The following is a 20,189-nucleotide window of genomic DNA, read 5'->3' as shown; positions in this document are numbered from 1 at the left end:
CGGGCATAACGAGTTGATGTAGTCTTGACCATATTTCACTACGTCGACCTGACTATGCCAGAAATGGATTAAAAACACATGTGACATGCACAATGTGAACAAGTCGGTAAGACAACGTTCACACCACCCACTGAGACACAACAAGAAAACAGATTTGCAAAAATACTCTGCAGTAAAATATATGACAGTAATCTGCAAGTGCTGGATACAAAATACAGGGTATTAGTTGATACGTTTTTACCTTGACGCGGTGAAGCAGCTTGGTATACATTTTTTTGCAAAAAAAGTATCTACTAAATACCCTGTATTTGTTATCCAGCACTTGCTGATTACTGTCATATATTTTACTGCAGAGTATTTTTGCAAATCTGTTTTCTTGTTGTGTCTCAGTTAGTGGGTGGTGTGAACGTTGTCTTACCGACTTGTTCACATTGTGCATGTCACATGTGTTTTTAATCCGTTTTTTCCTTGCCTAGCATGGTTTGAGAGACCCCACTCCTCTCTTGTGTGGCATGCACAAAAGAGCTGTCTTGCACCACAAGCTCATACTAAGAAGCGCCTGTCCGAATCCTGTTCATTTTAGACACTCTTCAGATGTTCAGGTTTTAAATACATTAGATAGGGACTGCTTCAATACGGGTTACCTTGACGCGGTGAAGCAGCTTGGTATACATTTTTTTGCAAAAAAAGTATCGACTAAATACCCTGTATTTGTTATCCAGCACTTGCTGATTACTGTCATATATTTTACTGCAGAGTATTTTTGCAAATCTGTTTTCTTGTTGTGTCTATGCCAGAAATGGTAGATCTTCCAATGAGAAACTCATGGTGGAGGGCGGCCAGTAGACAGGAAGCTGAAGAACAACAGAAATGGAACATTTTAGAATGCACAAATTAACAAAACACCAGGTACATACATACCAAACTTGTTATTGATTCAAATCTACTAACACACATATATTTCGTCGCACAATAACTACGTGATATTCAGGACATATTACACATAACATTCTGGTCTGTAAGTTTAAATATATCTGGAATAAGATGAGGGCATTAAACTTAGTCCAAAAATAAAAATAAACACTTTGGCCAAAACATCATAAACATAGAGAATGTGGTTGTGCAGTACATACCGTAATGTGAGTAGAAGTCGCTCCTCTGCAGATATCGCTTTGCGCATCCTTGTGTCCTGAAAGGTAATCCCAGGGCGCACTGTCTCCAAGAGTAGATCAAATGTTGCAAGGCTCATGTGACAGTATTGGTAAAATTTTTGATCCCGCAGAGAAGAATACAGGCGGTGAAAATGACCTCTTGTGAGTCGTTGCCTCAAAAGTGGATGGACCCACATGTGTCTCCTCCTCCGTGGATCCACTATCACTGGGTATGGTTGACCAAAGCGGCGTGACAAAAGCCAGTTGAAGAGAACCTGCTCAGTTGTGTTGAAACTCAGACTGTCTGCCATGTTGCACACCAGAACACCTAGTCAAGGCAAGGTCGCAAATGGACAGAATGGAGGCAGCCACCTGTTCCTCAGCCAAGTTGTAGGCTAATGATTTAAATAGTTTGCAGGCCTCAAAACCATTAAATGTCAATTTTGCAAGGCTGCGAGAAAATCTCGCCATACGGATGTCATACGGATTACATACGGATTACATACAAATGCTGACATGCGCAAAATACACGACCACACCTTGCTTCCGGATGACATACGGAGCACTATTTAGGGGTCATTCATCCGTATAATGCATGTAAAATACGGACTGTATTTTGAGTCGGTTAGTGTGACCCCGGCCTTAGAAGGACTGTTGGTTTAGCTGGATGTGAGGATATAGGATGGTAGACCCAACACTAATTAATAAAGCACCAATTCTGACCCTATATCGGCTGCAGCTCTGCCTACTCTCTTTGATTCCGGACATGACTGTGATGAGCATGGCGGCGTCCGGTCTCTTATACCCCTGATGATGCTGTGCGGCCAGCCAATCACTGCATGACCACAACAAAGATGGCTGCGGCGTTCCATACCCTGGCAGACAATCCCTGCAGCGCGATTGGGTCTCTGAAGTCCGCCAAAATTGCTGGGTGGAGACCAGAGTTCCCACCGAGCAATCCCGGAAATGCTCGCTGCTCGCCAAGTCATCCAAGTACACTAATACTCGGGCGAGTAACAAGTAGTGGCGAGCACATTCGCTCATCACTATTCCTGATGGATAAGCGAATCTGGCTGTCCCCTCTGTGTTGACCATCTAACTTTCATTAAAATATACAAGCCATGGTTCTCCGATGACTTTTGCACCCCAGTCGCAGATTGGGCAGACTAGGCGATAGTGTAGTTTTAGTGTCATGTGTTGATCTTGCGTTATTGCATTCTATGTTACCTTTGGGTGACTTCTTTGCCTGCTGTTGCTACTGATGGAAGGTGTGTCAGAGGCCTTTTATACTGTTTCTACTCTGTGGAAATTGATGGCACTTTTGTTCTATGTGACAATTAGTTTTTTGAAATGTGGAGACTCCAAGTTTGGTCTCCATCTGATTGGTTGCCATTGTAAGTAGGCCTCCCAGACAAGCAGTCCTGCACTTACTTTCAATCAACCACCTTTGTTAATTTCCTTACATTTTCTACCAATAATACTGCATGAAACTGTTATCAATATAGAAGAAGAAAAAAAAAAAAGATATTCAGCTCACCATTAGATGAATTTCTGTGGCTTTGGGTGTGGACTTCAGGATGGTGCTCGGAAAAAGTGGCTGTGGTAATCAAACAAAAAAGTACCAGCAACAAACATCCAAATCACATTGTTGAATAGACGTTAAAACTTAATCTTTATTGCAATGCCTTTAAAAACATACTGTTAAAATTGTAAATCCAGGGGATTACGCGTTTCGAACAAAAATGTTCTTAGTCATAGCCATGACTAAGACTGGCTATGACTAAGAACATTTTTATTCGAAACGCGTTATCCCCTGGATTTACAATTTTAACAGTATGTTTTTAACCCCTTCTTGACATCTGACTATTATCCCGTCCATGGGACCCATGCCCCTATGCCCATGGATGGGATAGTACGTCATAGCGATCAGCAGCGCTCACGGGGGGGGCGCCGCTGATCACGGCTGGGTGTCAGCTGATTATCACAGCTGACACCCGGCACTATGTGTCAGGGGTGGTCACGGACTGCCCCCAGCACGTAAACCCCTGGCACACTGCGATCAAACATGATCGCAGTGTACCGGGGGTTTAGGGAAGCATCGGCAGGGAGGGGGCTCCCTCCGTGCTTCCCTGAGACCTCCGCAGCATCGTGATGTGCAGCGCTGCTGTGCGGGCCTCCTTCCCTGCAGGTCCCTGGATCCAATATGGTGGCGGGGACCTTCGGGGGCCTGCAGGGAGCCGGCTTCCTCACTGCCTGCAGAGCGCAGGCATGAGGAAGCCTGCTGCAGTGCCTGTGTCAGATCGCTGATCTGTCACAGCGATCTGTGATGTGTCAGATCAGCGATCTCACACATGACAGTGATGTCCCCTCTGGGACAGTGTAATAAAGTTAAAAAAAAGTGTAAAAATAATTTATAAAAAATCGCTAAATAAATTAAAAAAAAAATATTCCCTGATAAATTCATTTTTTGGAAATAAAAACAAAACAATAAAAGTACACATATTTAGTATCGCCGCGTCCGTAACGACCCGCCCTATAAAACTGTCCCATTAGTTAACTCCTTTAACGAACCCCTTAAAAAATAAAAAAAACAAAGCAAAAAATAATGCTTTATTATCATACCGCCGAACAAAAAGTGCAATAACGCGCGATCAAAAAGACGGTTATGCGCGATCAAAAAGACGGATATAAATAACCATGGTACCAATGAAAACGTCATCTTGTCCCGCAAAAAACGAGCCATGACTCAGGATCATCAGCGAAAAAATAAAAAAGTTATAGCTCGCAGAATATAGCGATGCAAAAATAATTATTTTTTATATAAAATGGTTTTCATTGCATAAAAGCGCCAAAACATAAAAAAAATATAAATGAGGTATCGCTGTAATCGTACTGACCCGAAGATTAAAACCGCCTTATCAATTTTACCACACGCTGAATGGTGTAAACGAACCCCCCAAAAGAAATTCTTGAAATGCTGGTTTTTGTTCATTCTGCGTCTCAAAAATCGGAATAAAAAGCGATCAAAAAATGTCGTGCCCAAAAATGGTACCAATAAAAACGTCAACTCATCCCGTAAAAAATAAGACCTCACATGACTTGGTTGGTCAAAATATGGAAAAATTATAGCTCTCAAAATGTGGTGATGCAAAAACTATTTTTACAATAAAAAGCGTCTTTTAGCGTATGACAGCTGCCGAACATAAAGCCGCCATAAATAGTAAACCAAACCCCTTTTACCACCACCTTAGTTAGGGAAAAATAATAAAATTAAAAAAAATGTATTTATTTCCATTTTCCCATTAGGGTTAGGGCTAGGGTTAGGGCTGAGATTAGGGCTAGGGTTAGGGCTGAGATTAGGTTTAGGGGTGTGTTGGGGTTAGGGTTGGAGTTAGAATTGGGGTTTTTCCACTGTTTGGGCAAATCAGGTGCTCTCCAAATGCAACATGGCGTCTAATCTCAATTCCAGCCAATTCTGCGTTGAAAAAGTCAAATGGTGCTCCTTCCCTTCCAAGCTCTGACATGCGCCTAAACAGTATTTTACCCCCACATATGGGATATCAGCCTACTCAGGACAAATTGCAAAACAACTTTTGGGGTCCAAATTCTCCTGTTACCCTTAGTAAAATAAAATAATTGGGGGCAAAAATATCATTTTTGTGTAAAAAAAAATGATTTTTTTATTTTCACACCCGGGCGTTATAAACTTCTGTGAAGCACTTGGGGGTTCAAAGTGCTCACCACACATCTAGATAAGTTCCTTAGGGGGTCTAGTTTCCAAAATGGGGTCACTTGTAGGGCGTTTCAACAGTTTAGGCACATTAGAGGCTCTCCAAATGCGACATGACACCCGCAGACCATTCCACCAAAGTCTGCATTCCGAAACGTCACTACTTCCCTTCGATCCCCGAAGTGTCCCATACAGTAGTTTTCTCCCACATATGGGGTATCAGCATACTAAGGACTAGAGTTGAGCGACTTTTGCTTTTTTAGGGTCGAGTTTCGATTCATGAAACCCGACTTTTCCAAAAGTCGGGTCGAGCAAAATCGGCCGACTATAGGGAAAAGTCGGGGGTCTGACCGAAACACGAAACCCAATGTAAGTCAATGGGGAATTAAAGTCGGCAGTAAGAGGAGGACAGGAAACACACCTACAGTGCCCATTTGAATGCCAAAAGCATCAATTCTTCTTACTTAAGCTTGTCAACCTTAATTAACTTCATAATACTAATTACGCACTGAAAAATGGGGGTTATTTGGCTAAAGTTGTGGTGGGGTAGGGCTGGCTCCAGGTTTTCATGTGCCCTGGGCAAAAGAGCGCCCCTTTAACATATACCACAACTCATGATGCTCCGATACAGCAGAGAAATAGCGGTATAGTACAATGAAAAATACTTCACTTTTTACATCTCATGACGAGGCCCATCTATTTCTCCATACAGAATCATTGGTCCCATATAATGTTTGAAACAGTATATGATGAGCTCCACATAATGCTACAGTATATGTTGGTCCCCATGGATGAAGCTCCACTGTCTTATGGGCCCAAATAATGCTCCAAACATAATGGGCCCCATTTCTAATGCTCTAGTGTATAATGGGCCCTGTAAATGCTGCTCCAGTGTCTGATGTCCACCTTTGGAATGTTCCAGTGTATGGTGGGCCCCATCTATAATTCTCCAGAGTATAGTGCTCCCCAAAAATTGCTGTCCCAACATTGAAAACAATGAAATAAGTCTCCTCGCTAGGGAATCCCTGTACTAGTCTGGACTCCTCGTCGTCCCCATCTTCCATCTCACTGCACAGTATTTCAACCTTGCAAGTGCTGTGATCCTGAGCAAGCAGGGGGGGCCCACTCGGTGACGGCACTGGCACAGGGCCCCTGATAGTACGGTGGTGTGTCTGACGGCGGGTGTGCCGAACCTGCACTTTCATCTGCAGCTTCCTCTTTGTCACCGTGTAAGATGGAACTGTATATGGGAAGGGTAACCTGAGTTTCATCAGGGTCAAATTCAGGCCGTGTAGCGTGCGAGGGGAATGTAGTGGTCTGGGTCAATGTACCAGCAGATTCATCGAGCAGTGGCTGGGCATCAGTGCACTTGTGTCGCCCCCAGGAGTACGGTCGACACAGTGGCATTACCTTCCTCCTAGGGAGTGTGATGTCATGCTTGGGAGCAACGAAGGATCTCTCTAGCAGGTTAACTTATTGGGCGGCGTTATTCCCACGAGTCATGACCCTCCAAACAGCGTTCATGAAGGCAAAGTGTTTGTTTTACGTGGGCAGTATGGTTGCAAAGCTGAACCTTAAAGGAATGTCCAGAAGGGCACCACCAGGAGTGGAGCCTACGGCGTAATTTCACTCAACATGGGCAACCTCAACCATCCAGCCACAAAAAAGATGCACACATTGCAAGCTTAATTCCGTTAACGAACGAGACTCCGTCATGCCCCGCGGTCCGAGTCCGGCTTACTAGAGGGACACGCGAGGCTCTGGCATCTGAGATTGGCCAATAACTGGCGTGTCATGCCCTTACATGTCCGTGGCTGCATGTGCGCTATACTGAAAAGGCCAGCGTTTGTCGCTTACAGGTGCAGATAACCCGCTTAACAACGTTAGTGATGGGTATCTGGGATTACAATTATTACCCGTGAACGATGATTTCCCAGTAAGTGCAGGTCAACCGCAGCTCCAGAATTAGGCCTAACTATCATTCCTGAAAAAATGAAAAACGTACGTGTGCAAACCACAGGTGCTGTAGCTTGCTTAACAGCTCGCCAGCCGTTCTCAGGCCCAGTATGGATTACACGTGATTGCACAATGGTGAGAAAGGGTACCGTATCCCCGGATAACATGTATGGATAGCATAGTGTACACATTCAAAATATATGTGTATAGATCAGGAGGCAGGCTCAAACGGTGTCAGGCCCAGTATGGATTACACGTGATTGCACAAAGGTGAGAAAGGGTACCGTATCCCCGGATAATATGTATGGATAGCATAGTGTACACATTCAAAATATATGTCTATAGATCAGGAGGCAGGCTCAGACGGTGTCAGGCCCAGTATGGATTTGACGGTACAGACTACACAGCGGAGGAGCAGGGAGAGGTAAAGATTGCAATGCTGGGGCCCTGCCCAAGCAAGGGGGGCCCACTCGTGGGCGTCGGTACTGGCACTGGGCCCCTCATAGTACGGCAGTGTGTCTGACGGCGGGTGTGCACCACCACCGTCAGAGACACTTGATTGCACTATGAGGGACCCTGTGCCAGTGCCCGCGCCCAAGAGTCGGCCTAAACACCTGTCCAGGGCAACGGCACTCGCACGGTTTCGTGCGCTAGGTGGTGACCCCGGCCATGGGGGGGGAGGCGGCACAGTTAGGGAGTTTTAGAAAGTGGCATATGTTGATGTTGGATATTCAGCTGATGCAAAAGGCGAAATTGTTCAAGTCCCAGGAAGAGGAGGACCAAAGCAAGCCATTTTTCTGTCACCCTATGTGTCATCAGGGGAAGGTGGGACAAAATCCTTGGAAACCCATGCATGGTTAATTTTAATGAAGGTTAGATCATCCACATTTTGGGTTGACAGACGGGTCCTTTTTTCTGTCAGGATTGATCCAGCTGCACTGAAGACTCTTTCCGATAGCACACTTGCAGCTGGGCAAGCGTGCTCCTGTAAGGCATATTGTGCCAATTCAGGCCAGGTGTCCAGTTTAGCGGCCCAATAGTCAAAAGGGAATGACCTGTGCGGGAGAACATCGATATGGGAGGAAAAGTAGTTTGTAACCATAGTTGACAACTGCTGTCTCCTGTCACTTTCCATCGATGCAGTATTACCAGTTGTGTGAGCGGTACTTGAAAAATCAGTCCACAACATTGTCATGAAACCCCTGTCTCCAACGCCACTTCTGCTGTGTGCACCACGAACACCTCTGCCAAGCTGCCCCCGGCCCGTACGGCTCGTGTGAGAACCATTACCGCTGCTGTGTGCTGGGAATGCCTCAACCAACCGGTTTACCAGAGTTGCTTGTTTATTAGCCAATATTAGGTCAAGGTTCTCGTGTGGCATGATGTTTTGTAATTTGCCTTTATAGCGTGGATCCAGGATGCTGGCCAACCAGTAGTCGTCATCGTTCATCATTTTGGCAATGCGGTGGTCCCTTTTTAGGATCTGCAAGGCATAATCTGACATGTGGGCCAATGTTCCTGGTGTCAATGATGCACTGCGAGTGCTGGTTGGAGGAGCACTTTCTGGCAAATCCACATCCCTCCAGTCACGCACAAACCCTGTACCAGACCTTGCCACGCCAACATTTTCACTTGCCCCACGAGATGCATCCTCCTCCCCTAAGTAATCATCCCCATCATCCTCCTCCTCCTCCTCCTCTTCTTCCTCCACCTCGTCCAGGAGAGGTCCCTGAGCAGACAATGGCTGAATGTCATCAAGGATTCCCTCCTCCTCTTCCTCCTCGTCAACATTGGCTGCAGACGCCTGCTCCTTAAGGTGTGTCAAAGTTTGCATGAGCAGACGCATAAGTGGGATGCTCATGCTTAGGATGGCGTCGTCTGCGCTTACCAGCCGTGTGCATTCCTCAAAACACTGAAGGACTTTACCAGAGGTCTTTCAGCTTCGACCACTGCACACCTGTCAACTCCATGTCTGCTCTCAAAGTGCCTGGCCGTGTATCCTCCCACAAATGCATTATGGCCTGCCTCTGGAGTTCCACCTTGTTGCAATGTCGATAATGAGGCGGTGGTTGGGAAGGTGGAGCAATCGCTGCAGCTTCTGCATACGAATGGAGTGTACAGGCGACCGGCGGATGTGCGCGCACAGTCTTCGCACCTTCTGGAGCAGGGCTGTTAACTCCGGATAATTGTTGAGGAAGCACTGCACCACCAGGTTCAAGGTGTGAGCCAAGCAAGGTATGTGGCTGAGTTTTGAAAGGGCTATGGCTGCCACAAAATTATGGCCGTTATCACTAACTACCTTGCCTGCCTCAAGATGTATACTGCCCAGCCATGACTCAGTTTGTTGCTGAAAGTACTCGGCCAGCACCTCCGCGGTGTCGGTCGCCCAAACACATCATCTTCAACACAGCCTGCTGACGCTTTCCACTAGCTGCTCGATAGGGGGACACCTCGTGTGCAACAGTGGCAGCTGCAGATGGAGTGCTCGTACGACTGCGCTCTGTGGACGAGATTTCGCTTCTGGAGGAGGAGGGTCGAACGCCTACAGCCAACTGTTTCCTATACCGTGAGCTAGGCAGCACTGCCCCAACACCGCTGTCCCCTGTGGACCCTGCATCCACCACATTAACCCAGTGCGCAGTGATGGACACGTAACGGCCCTGGCCATGCCGACTGGACCATGCATCTGTTGTGAGGTGCACCTTTCCACTCACTGACTGCTTGAGTGCATGGACTATGCGGTCTTTCACATGATGGTGGAGGACTGGGATGGCTTTGCGAGAGAAGAAGTGGTGACTGGGTAGGTCATAGCGTGGTACTGCATAGGCCATGAGTTCGTGGAAAGCTGTGCTTTCCACCAACCGATAGGGCATCATTTTTAACGAGATTAGTTTGGCAATGTGGGCGTTCAAACCCAGTGAACGCGGATGAGAGACTGAGTAATTTCTTGACCTACTCATAGTCTCTGGGAGGGTGAGCTGGACTTGAGAGCTGCATATGGTGGAACTAGCGGTGGACAGGGCGACTGAGAGAGGGTTGATGATGGTTATGGAGTTGATGTTCTTTCTGATGGCCTAGATTCAGTCTTTCGTTGATATAACAGTGGGATTCCCTGACTGCTTTGGCCTTGCAACGACACCTCAACATTTGCTGCTGTGCTAACCGGTGGGCTTACAGTGGGGGAAACAATGTAGCGTTGCTGACTACCTTCTTTGTGATCAGTTGCACATGTGGTACTTGAGGTTTGGTGTTGTGCCACGCCTGCAAGTGCATGCTGGTTAAATGTCTAAGCATGCAACTGGTATTCAAATTTTTCAGATTTTTCCCTCGGCTAAAGGTCTTTGCGCACTTCTTACAGATAACCTTGGCCTGATCATGAGGATTTTGTTCAAAAAAGTGCCACACTGCACTCTTCCTACTTTGGAAGACATTTTGCGGCCTAGCACGCTGTGCTATTTTGACCGTCTGGACAAGCTGTCCAGCAACTCTTTTGATTTTTGGAACCTGTCTTTGGAGTGCTCCGGGCCTGCCAGATAACAGCTGTTGCGATGTCGATGTCTGCTGTGGATGCTCCTCCTCCTCATCTGAGCTATTGGAAGCAGCACCCTCTTCCCCCAATGGATGCCAATCTGGGTCAACAACTGGGTCATCCATCAACTCCTCTTCAATGTCATGTGCACCTTCCTCTGTGTCACCGTGTATGGTGGTATAGTATGCGGGAAGGGGCACCTGAGTCTCATCAGGGTCAGAATCTGGCTCATTACACTGCGAGGACAATGTAGTGCTCTGACTGAATGTACCAGCAGAATCATCTATCTGTGGCTGTGCATCAGTGCACTCCATGTCAGATTCATCTTGGCCTGGGTAATTCACCATTTCACTTGATAACCCAGGCATGGTATGTGAAAACAGCTCCATGAAGTAATCAGTTGTATGGCCTGCGTCATCCTTCAATCTTGGTTGGGGTGAAGGACACAAGGAAAGGTGTGGTTCATGAACATGACCCTACAAAGACGACTCAGTGCTTTTATTTTTTACAACTTCAGAAGAGGAGGCGATAGAGCTGGAGGCTGAGTCAGCATTGTAAGCCAAAACTTTTTCCTGATGCTCTGGCTTTAAAAGCGGTTTGCCAACTACTAGAAAACTAAGCCTTCGAGGCCTTGTGGAGCCAGACGATGACGCAGGCTCAACACCTCCTGCATTCGGTCCTATTTTGCTTTTGCCACTACCATCAGATCCACCACCAACACCATCATTACCAGCTGGCAACCCCCGCCCAATTCCACGGCCTCTTCCACCAGCCTTCCTCATTTTTGATAAAAATGTACACAAAATCCCACAAACTATATAGTAAAGTAAAGCAAGGTACAAGGTGTATATAGGACAGGGGAGACGTCAAATTTCTGAACACACTTGTGGACACTGTTGGATTGTGTGAGGCCCAGTGAATATCACACCGCAATGTCACAGGCAGAAATTGGCTAGTGTATGACAAACTACAAGGTGTATATAGAATTGGGCAGAATAGGAATCTCCCTAGAGTGTAGGTCTGTAAGAACGGAACATGTCCTCGACTTATTCTTACAGAGTGACACACAGATAGCTTTGCTGTGGCCGTGATAACAACCGTTACACGGTACTGAGAGAGGAGCGTGCACGTACACCGCTGTCCGGTGTCCGTAAAATTGTCAAGCTCCGTGTTTTTTAAGTATACGGACTGACACATGCTGTCTCTCTATAGTTTTGAATGTGATCAAACAGCAAATATACTTAACTGTTTGAAAAGCAGACAAAACTAGAAGGTGTAGGTCTGTAAGAACGGAACATGTCCTCGACTTATTCTTACAGAGTGACACACAGATAGCTTCACTGTGGCTGTGATAACAGCTGTTACACGGTACTGTGTGAGGAGCGTACACCGCTGTATGGTGTGAAAAAATGCACGCTCAGTACCTCACCAGGACAAAAAAAAAAAATTTGGATTGCTTTTAAAAAAGCAGTTTGCAGAGCAGTGGGAAAACAGCAATGCAGCTATCAGGAAGCCTTATAAGGCAGCCTAACAACAAACACAGCTGATCCAGCAAAATATAGCCTCCACTTGCACTGCACACACAGTGACTGGTGTGTTGTACAGGCAAAATCGCTAGCAGCAGAAGCAGTTTTTGGTGTCTTCTTCCCTGCCTAACGCTCTCCCTACAGAATCAGCAGCAGCAGCAGCTCTCCCTATTCTGAGATCAGCATGAGTAACATGGCGGTCGGCGTGCACGCCCTTTTATACCCCCCTGTGATGCCCCCCAAAGCAAGCCAATCACTTGCATGCCCTTCTCAAAGATGGTGGTGACCCCTGCCTATGTCATCACGTTGCCCACAGTGTCCGTGTATCCTGATTGGCTGAAAAAGGGCGGAAAACAAACTTTTGAAACGCGACTTTGGCGCTAAAGTCGCCCAGCTCGTGGCCGACCTCACCCTAGGGTCGGGTTTCGTTTCATGAAACCCGACTTTACCAAAAGTCGGCGACTTTTGAAATTTTTCGACCCGTTTCGCTCAACTCTACTCAGGACAAATTTGACAACAACTTTTGGGGTCCAATTTCTCTTGTTACCCTTGGGAAAATAAAAAAATTGGGGACTAAAAGATCATGTTTGTGGAAAAAAATATGATTTTTTTATTTTCACGCCCGGGCATTATAAACTTCTGTGAAGCCCTTGGGGGTTCAAAGTGCTCACCACACATCTAGATAAGTTCCTTGGGGGGGGTCTAGTTTCCAAAATGGGGTCATTTGTGGGGTGTTTTCACTGTTTAGGCACATCAGGGGCTTTCCAAATGCGGCATGGCATCCAATCACAATTCCAGCCAAAAAAGTCAAATGGCGCTGCTTTCCTTCCGAGCTCTGCCATGCGCCCAAATAGTGGTTTACCCCCACATGTGGGGTATCAGCGTACTCAGGACAAATTGCACAATAACTTTTAGGGTTCTTTTACCCTTGGGAAAATAAAAATTGGGGGTGAAAAGATCATTTTTTTGGAAAAAATGTGGTTTTTTTTTTTTTTTTTTTTTTAATTTTACGGCTGTACGTTATAAACTTCTGTGAAGCCCTTGTGGGTTCAAACTGCTCACCACACATCTAGATAAGTTCCTTGGGGGGTCTAGTTTCCAAAATGGGATCACTTGTGGGGAATTTCCACTGTTTAGGCACAACAGGGGCTCTCCAAACGTGACATGGAGTCCGATCTGAATTCCAGCCAATTTTGCACTGAAAAAGTCAAACAGCGCTCCTTCCCTTCTGAGCTCTGCCATGCGCCGAAACAGTGGTTCCCCCCTACATATCAGGTATCGACGTACTCAGGACAAATTGCACAATAACTTTTGCAGTCCAATTTCTCCTGTTACCCTTGGTAAAATAAAAAAAATTGGACCTGAAATCATTTTTTGGTGAAAAAAAGTTAAATGTTCATTTTTTAAAACATTCAAAAAATTCCTGTGAAGCACCTGAAGGGTTAATAAACTTCTTGAATGTGGTTTTGAGCACCTTGAGGGGTGCAGTTTTTAGAATAGTGTCACTTTTGAGTATTTTCTGGGTATTTTCTATCATATAGACCCCTCAAAGTGACTTCAAATGTGATGTGATCCGTAAAAATAAAATGGTGTTGCAAAAATGAGAAATCGCTGGTGAACTTTTAACCCTTATAACTTCTTAACGAAAAAAAAAAATTTTGGTTCCAAAATTGTGCTGATGTAAAGTAAACATATGTAAAATGTTACTTATTAAGTTTTTTGTGTGCCATATCTCTGTGATTTTAAGGGCATAAAAATTCAAAGATGGAAAATTGCAAAATTTTCAAAATTTTTGACAAATTTCCATTTTTTTCACAAATAAACACAAGTTATATCAATGAAATTTTGCCACTAACATGAAGTACAATATGTCACGAGAAAGCAATGTCAGAATCAGTGGGATCCATGGAAGCGTTTCAGAGTTATTACCTCATTAAGGGACAGTTGTCAGAATTGTAAAAATTGGCCCGGTCATGAACATGCAAACCACCCTTGGGGGTAAAGGGGTTAAAGGCATTGCAATAAAGATGAAGTTTTAATGTCTATTCAACAATCTGATTTGGATGTTTGTTGCTGGAACTTTTTTGTTTCTATGAAACTGTTTTTTGTGCCATCTGAGTGTGGCTGGAATAAAAAATAAAAAAAAACTGGAGGTGGTGAATGAGGTGTGAGGTCTCCCAGCTAAGAAGGCTTACACCGCTCCCTTAACCACCAGGTCCACATTGAAACTTCAGTTCCAAGCTGTAAATGCTGGGCCAGACCCTGATACCTCATGCATGGCTCATGGCTGACTGCTACTATTCAATTTGCATATTTATACTGTGGGTCAATTGATTCCACTTTTCCTGGTATCTGCCCCTAATTTTAGCTGTTTGGGAAGCTTTTTGTCTCCCCTTAAGGTGTTGTTGGTTTTGCTTCCCATTGAATCTAATGGGGTTCGGGTACGTTCCGTGAATGGAGGTCTGTTCAGCGAATCCGAACCGAACCTTGAATGGTTCGGTTCGCACATCTCTAGTTAGGACCACCCACTGGACTTTTATGATACATACAAGTAGTAATGATTTCAATTAATAAAATAAGAGGTTAAGGCCACGTTCACACCTTCATTATTTTGTCAGCATTTTACATCAGTATAAAATCAGGAGTGAATCAATCAGAGGAAAAGTATAATAGAAACATGTCACCACTTCTGAATTTTTTACCCACTCCTGGTTTTTGCTTACAAATACTGAGGTAAAAAACTCATCAAATGCTCAACATGTGCATGTGGCCTAACTGAAAATTTCTCCACAAAAGTGTAAAAAATTAAATCAGCTCCTCCTGCTGTATAACATCCTGCCTGCAGATCACATACCATTTGGAACATGACTGGTTCTCTCTAAAAGTAAAACAAAAGCAAAAAAAACGTGTTCAATATAATAGCATTCGTAAAAATCTGATATATTAAAATTATTGAATTGATGTGCACCCCAAAATGGTATCAATAAAAATGTCAGCTCTCTCCACTAATAAACAAACCCTCATAACCCCATTGTTAAAATGTGGAAAAATAAAGAAGATATGGCTCTTAGAAGAAATTGGGAGAAAAAAAATAATGTACAAAAACAAAAATAGGCTGCGGTGGAAAGGAGTTAATATCCCAACAAGTGCGGTTAGATAATAAATGTTACTTTACAGATAACCCCCTGTAATACTCTGGAAAGTTAGGTAGACACAATTAGTATTTTACCTCAGATTCTGCAGGAAAAGTAGTGTTGATACCAGTATCTCTAATCTTTCACTGTCCAAGGAACATCCAGATAGAATGAATTCTTCTAAATTTGTGCAGGATTCCAGGGTAAATGCCAACACAGTGCAGTCTAGAGATGACATGTGAAAATAGGAAAGTTCAAAACTGTGTAATATTAATGATTCAACCACTAGAGCCTTATTTCTTGTTTCAAATATACAGAAAAATGTCTTGAGAAGACGACGTTGACTGTCTTCACTTATTCCCAGTCTCTGTTCCTCATGAATGAAGTTCTTCATCCAAGTGATGACATCTATGGAGGCCTGAGCTGCTTGTGAGTCCAGATATCCAGCTAGTAATAACCTGGTGGAGCTGTCTGATAGACCACACAGGAATCGGAGGAATATTTCACCTCGTCCATCAGAATAGGATTTTGCATCATATAGTGAGTTCTGTAACTTCTTAGGAGAATAATCTACATAATGCACCAACGCGGAGAAGAATTCCTGCAGAGTGAGATTTATGAAGGAATAGGTCCCAGGTTTGTCCAATTCTATAAGAAAACTTGATAAAAGAGTTGACTTCTTGTCCACAAGGAAATAACTAAGATCTCGTTCATCAAAAATAACCCTGTGATTCATTACTCCATGTTCTGCCATCCACCCGATGGACTGCAGGATCTTCTGAGCGTCACTTTTCTGCAGGCTGTGATTGGCCAGGATGTTGGCGATAAATATGGCAAAGAGTTGTGTCACAGTTTTGGGTAATAATGACACCGGTTGATCACTATTTGGGAGTTGGAAGCTCTTTGATAACACTGTACAGATGATCCAGCAGTAGGACGGGAGGTAACAAAATGTGTACAACATCTCATTCTGCTTCACGTAAGTAAAAGCCTTTTCTGCCAGTTCAGGGTTAGAGAAGAAATTTTGAAAGTACATCTGTCGTTCTTCTGGAAAAAATCCAATGATTTCTACTGTTCGCTGAAAACCGTTAGAATCTATAGATGCCAGTCTGGTTGGGCGACTAGTCATCAGAACAGAACAACCTGTCAGAAGAGACTTTTTCACCAAACTAACGACAATCTGACCACAATATTCAGGCTGTTTAGGATGAGAGCACAGGTGACGGGATTTGAAATCCATTGTATGAAGACTTTTATCTAAGCCATCAAATATAAAGAGAAGTTTCCCTGGATCTTGCAAGATGTTCTCGAGCTGCTGCTCCAGATGTGGATACTGATGAAGGATCAGATTCTCCAAACTAATCTTATCCAGTCTGTTGAGATCCCGGAATTTGAAGAAAAAGACAAAGGAGAATCTTTGATAGAGATCGCCCCTCACCCAGTCATAGACAAACTTCTGCATCAGGGTGGTCTTCCCTACACCGGGTTCTCCGCTCACCATTACCATATGTGGCACAACTCTGGATCGGTGGCACCAGCGGAATAACTTGTTAGGCGAAAGGTGTTGTAGTACATTATGTTTTTTTTTTAAATATTCCTCATGTTTGATCCCGGTCTTTTGGTGTTGGTGCTCATTCTCAAAGTATTCCCTAAATTGTTCAGTTGATATTATGCTAAGGTTTACAAAATGTGTAGAGAGTGGAAAACTCTCCTTTCCCTTGTTACATGTTTGCTGTTTGTTTTCTTTAAGTTTTTCAGTTTTTCCATGTAAATGTTTCTTGTGAAAGTTTTCGGTGTCTATAGAAAAACAAGGGAAAGAGAAAAAAGAAATTGTACAAAACTTTTATAATAATACATTTGTGTTTAGTCTATCAGAAGTAAGGAGGACATGCAAGAGACATGAGTCTACAAAAATGGTTCAGTCATCAGCATATTTAGCAACATGACTCAAGTAACGTAATAAAATTGGTAGAATTTATTAAACTTAACATTTTTCCTCTTTATTGCATTGTGCCCTCTGTACAGTTCGGTTTAGGAGGATAATGCTATGGGTTGGCTTCAGTCTTTCAGTTCTAGTGAAGGGAAATCATAATTCTTCAGCATAAGACATCGTAACCCTGGTGGGTGTGGATCCACTGATCCACTGGCCGGGTTTACCCTGGAGGGATGTGACTAAGTGTCTATCGGGTAGTCACTAGAGGCTCTGATGGTGAGGACAGTCTGGACCACCGGTAGACATCAGGTACTATTTCAAGGCAGCTAATCAGTGGGTCAGAGACTCGAGCACAGAGTACAAGTGTGCTAAACAAAAGCGAGATCAGACGGTCGAAGGTTGGGGCAGGCAGCATAGGTTCAGAGTTAGCTTCGCTCCTGACATCGGCTACTATCAGGATAAACAAGAAAGCAAGCCGGGTCAATAACAGGTGAGATAAAACAGGAATAAGCCAATACAGGAGCTAGAGACAGTGTTAGGCGTCGAATTCCGGACACTGCACAGCAGGAATCCAGAGCTAGACATCCAGCGGTCTCCCATTCTCCTCTGACCGCTCCGGGTGCTGCTCAGCAATCACGGCAAGCCAGGCGTACTACTCAGACTTGCTCTGACAGCCTGGATGTTGCTGCCACCTCTGGTGCAGCAATGGTAGCGCATCCTGTTCTGCAGGGAACCGCTCCAGAGGCTAAGTCCTCATGCCGTGCTACTGGGCATGGCCGCAAGGTGACCTCTCACTGGAGAGAAGGGGTCACATGCTCAGGTCCTGCGTCGGATCTGATTGGTCCTTTCCAGGGTACTGGAAGGTCCGGGAAGCGCATGGCTATAAAAAGCCCGCATGGCGGCTCGGCCATGCGCTAGTGTAGCATATTATGCTGTGTGTGTATGGTGATGGATGCATGGACTGGTGACTGACTTATTATGAAACCCCTTCCCTTGGATAATACGATTGGTGACTGTGTGTTGGGTTAGTCAGCTCCAGGTTGTGGCAAGCTACATGCCATTGTGCGATCCATGCCTACACTAGCGTCCGTCAATGCCCGGTTCTCGGCGCCGACGCTTGCGGCTTTAGCTGCCGCTGCGCTGCAATACCAGCAGCTATTGGTGTTCGCGGCTGCGACGCCACATGCCGTCTCCTGTGCCGTTAACAAGGCCAGCGCCTTTGCATATATTTTTGCCAAGCGACTCTGTGTCTGAACAGAGCCGCTCCTAGCGTTCGGGTGACATTAACCCGTGCGCACCGCGGCACCTTCTGGTGCATCTGCCATTGTCCAGCAGCGGTCTAGTCACCTACCGCACGGTGGACCCCGGGCGGTGAACGCACCTCCTATTATTTATATTTGGTGCGTTCCGCCGTCCCTAACATTACACTAGCGCCAGGGTCTGGCTGGCAATGGCAGACGTGCAGCAGTTGCAATGCTATATTCGGCAGCTGGAGAGCAGGTTGGCGGCTATTGAGAGCGCCAACTCGGCAGCGAATACCGCGCTAGCTGCTGCCCAGACAGTCGCCGAGGCTGTCTCACGTGCGCCCGCTCTTTTGCCCATGCCGACACTTTCTCGCCTCCCGCTTCCCGACAAATTTTCGGGTGACAGTGCCACCTGTAGGGGATTCATCAGTCAGTGCTCAATTCAGCTTGACTTACTGGCTGCACGGTTTCCTACAGAGCGGGCTAAGGTGGGGTTTATTGTGTCACTTTTGTCTGGCAGAGCATTACAGTGGGCCACGCCATTGTGGGAACGTGATGATCCCGTGGTTCAGGGTGCTGCGCAGTTCCTCACGGCCCTGAAGCAGGTCTTTTTGGGACCACGGATCACGCACAACACCTCTTTACAATTACTCTCCCTAACACAGGGGTCACTCTCGGTCAGCCATTATGCCGTCCGATTCCGGACATTGGCTTCCGAGTTAGAGTGGCCGGACAAAGCCTTAGTCCCGGTGTTTTGGAGAGGGTTGGCTGAGCACGTTAAAGACGCTCTAGCTACCAGAGAGGTTCCCACAAGTCTGGAGGATTTGATTGCCGTTTCCACCCGCATTGACCTCCGGTTTACGGAGCGTGGGCTGGAACGGGCACAATCCAGACGTAGGGTTAACTTGGCTCCCACATTCACCGAACCACTAATATACCCCGCACAGGAGCTTTCACCCTCTGAACCTATGGAGGTGTCTCGCACCGCTCTAAGCCACGACCGATGCGAAGCTCTGCACGTTGCTATCAGTGCCGACAGTTTGGTCACCCGGCTAGCATGTGTCCTCTGCGGGCGAAAAGGCGTCCACGCCCAATGGCCGTAGGTAGTGGGCAGTCCAATATGAAACCTTTCTCACCCAAACAGGTTTTCCAGGGCATCTTAGACAGTGGGTCCTCCACCTGGGAGGCAGAGGTTACCGTGGACTCTGGGGCCGAGGGGAACTTTGTCTTCTACCTTCGCCCAGAAACACGCCATACCCCTGGTATTATTACCTCAGCCTCTGACCATCAGGGTGGTTAACGGAGCACCGTTACCCTCTCAGGTGACCCATCAGACAGCTCCACTAGGGCTCACTATCTCACCCTCTCATCATGAGACTCTGTCCCTGCTAATCCTGCCAGACGGCATCGATCAGGTGCTGCTCGGGGTTCCCTGGCTTCGGTGCCACTCTCCTCATATCGAGTGGGCGACAGGGAAGATACTGGCCTGGAGCAAGGACTGCGAGGGGAGATGTCTGAGGGGCAGTCTTCAGGTGGCTTCCACTGAAGTGCCTGCGGATCTCTCCGCACTACCTAAACCCTACCACCAATACGCGGACGTCTTCTCCAAAAAATCTGCAGAGACGCTCCCGCCGCACCGTCCTTACGACTGCCCGATAGACCTCATGCCAGGCACAGAACCTCCTAGAGGCTGTGTGTATCCACTATCTCTCCCTGAGACTGAAGCTATGTCACAATACATCCGGGAGAACCTGGCTAGAGGCTTTATCAGAAAGTCGATGTCACCGGCTGGTGCAGGGTTCTTCTTCGTTCAGAAGAAGAGCGGAGAGTTACGCCCCTGCATTGACTACAGAGGTCTCAATGCGATCACGGTTAAAAACAAATACCCTCTACCGTTGATCTCTGAGTTGTTTGACAGGTTGCGAGGGGCCCAGATCTTTACTAAGTTGGATCTGCGAGGGGCATACAACCTGATCCGCATTCGCG

The 20,189-nt window shown here is 45.9% G+C and overlaps 1 protein-coding gene across 1 annotated transcript in view; it reads right to left on the bottom strand.

The window, feature by feature from the left end:
- The window catches only part of LOC141082912 (uncharacterized), a 784,035-nt gene that overhangs the window by 636,259 nt on the left and 127,587 nt on the right, over positions 1–20,189 (bottom strand). The window contains exon 6 of the mRNA XM_073566962.1: positions 15,122–16,823. Within this exon, the coding sequence (XP_073423063.1) occupies positions 15,122–16,823 (1,702 nt within the window). The remainder of the gene's footprint in view (positions 1–15,121; positions 16,824–20,189) is intronic.

The sequence above is a fragment of the Dendrobates tinctorius genome, unplaced genomic scaffold, assembly GCF_039654945.1.
Source record: "Dendrobates tinctorius isolate UK_male_01 unplaced genomic scaffold, ASM3965494v1 ptg000019l, whole genome shotgun sequence".
Classification (NCBI taxonomy): domain Eukaryota; kingdom Metazoa; phylum Chordata; class Amphibia; order Anura; family Dendrobatidae; genus Dendrobates; species Dendrobates tinctorius.
The sequence above is the reverse complement of the archived record's forward strand: the minus strand, read 5'-3'. Positions and strand labels throughout refer to the sequence as shown.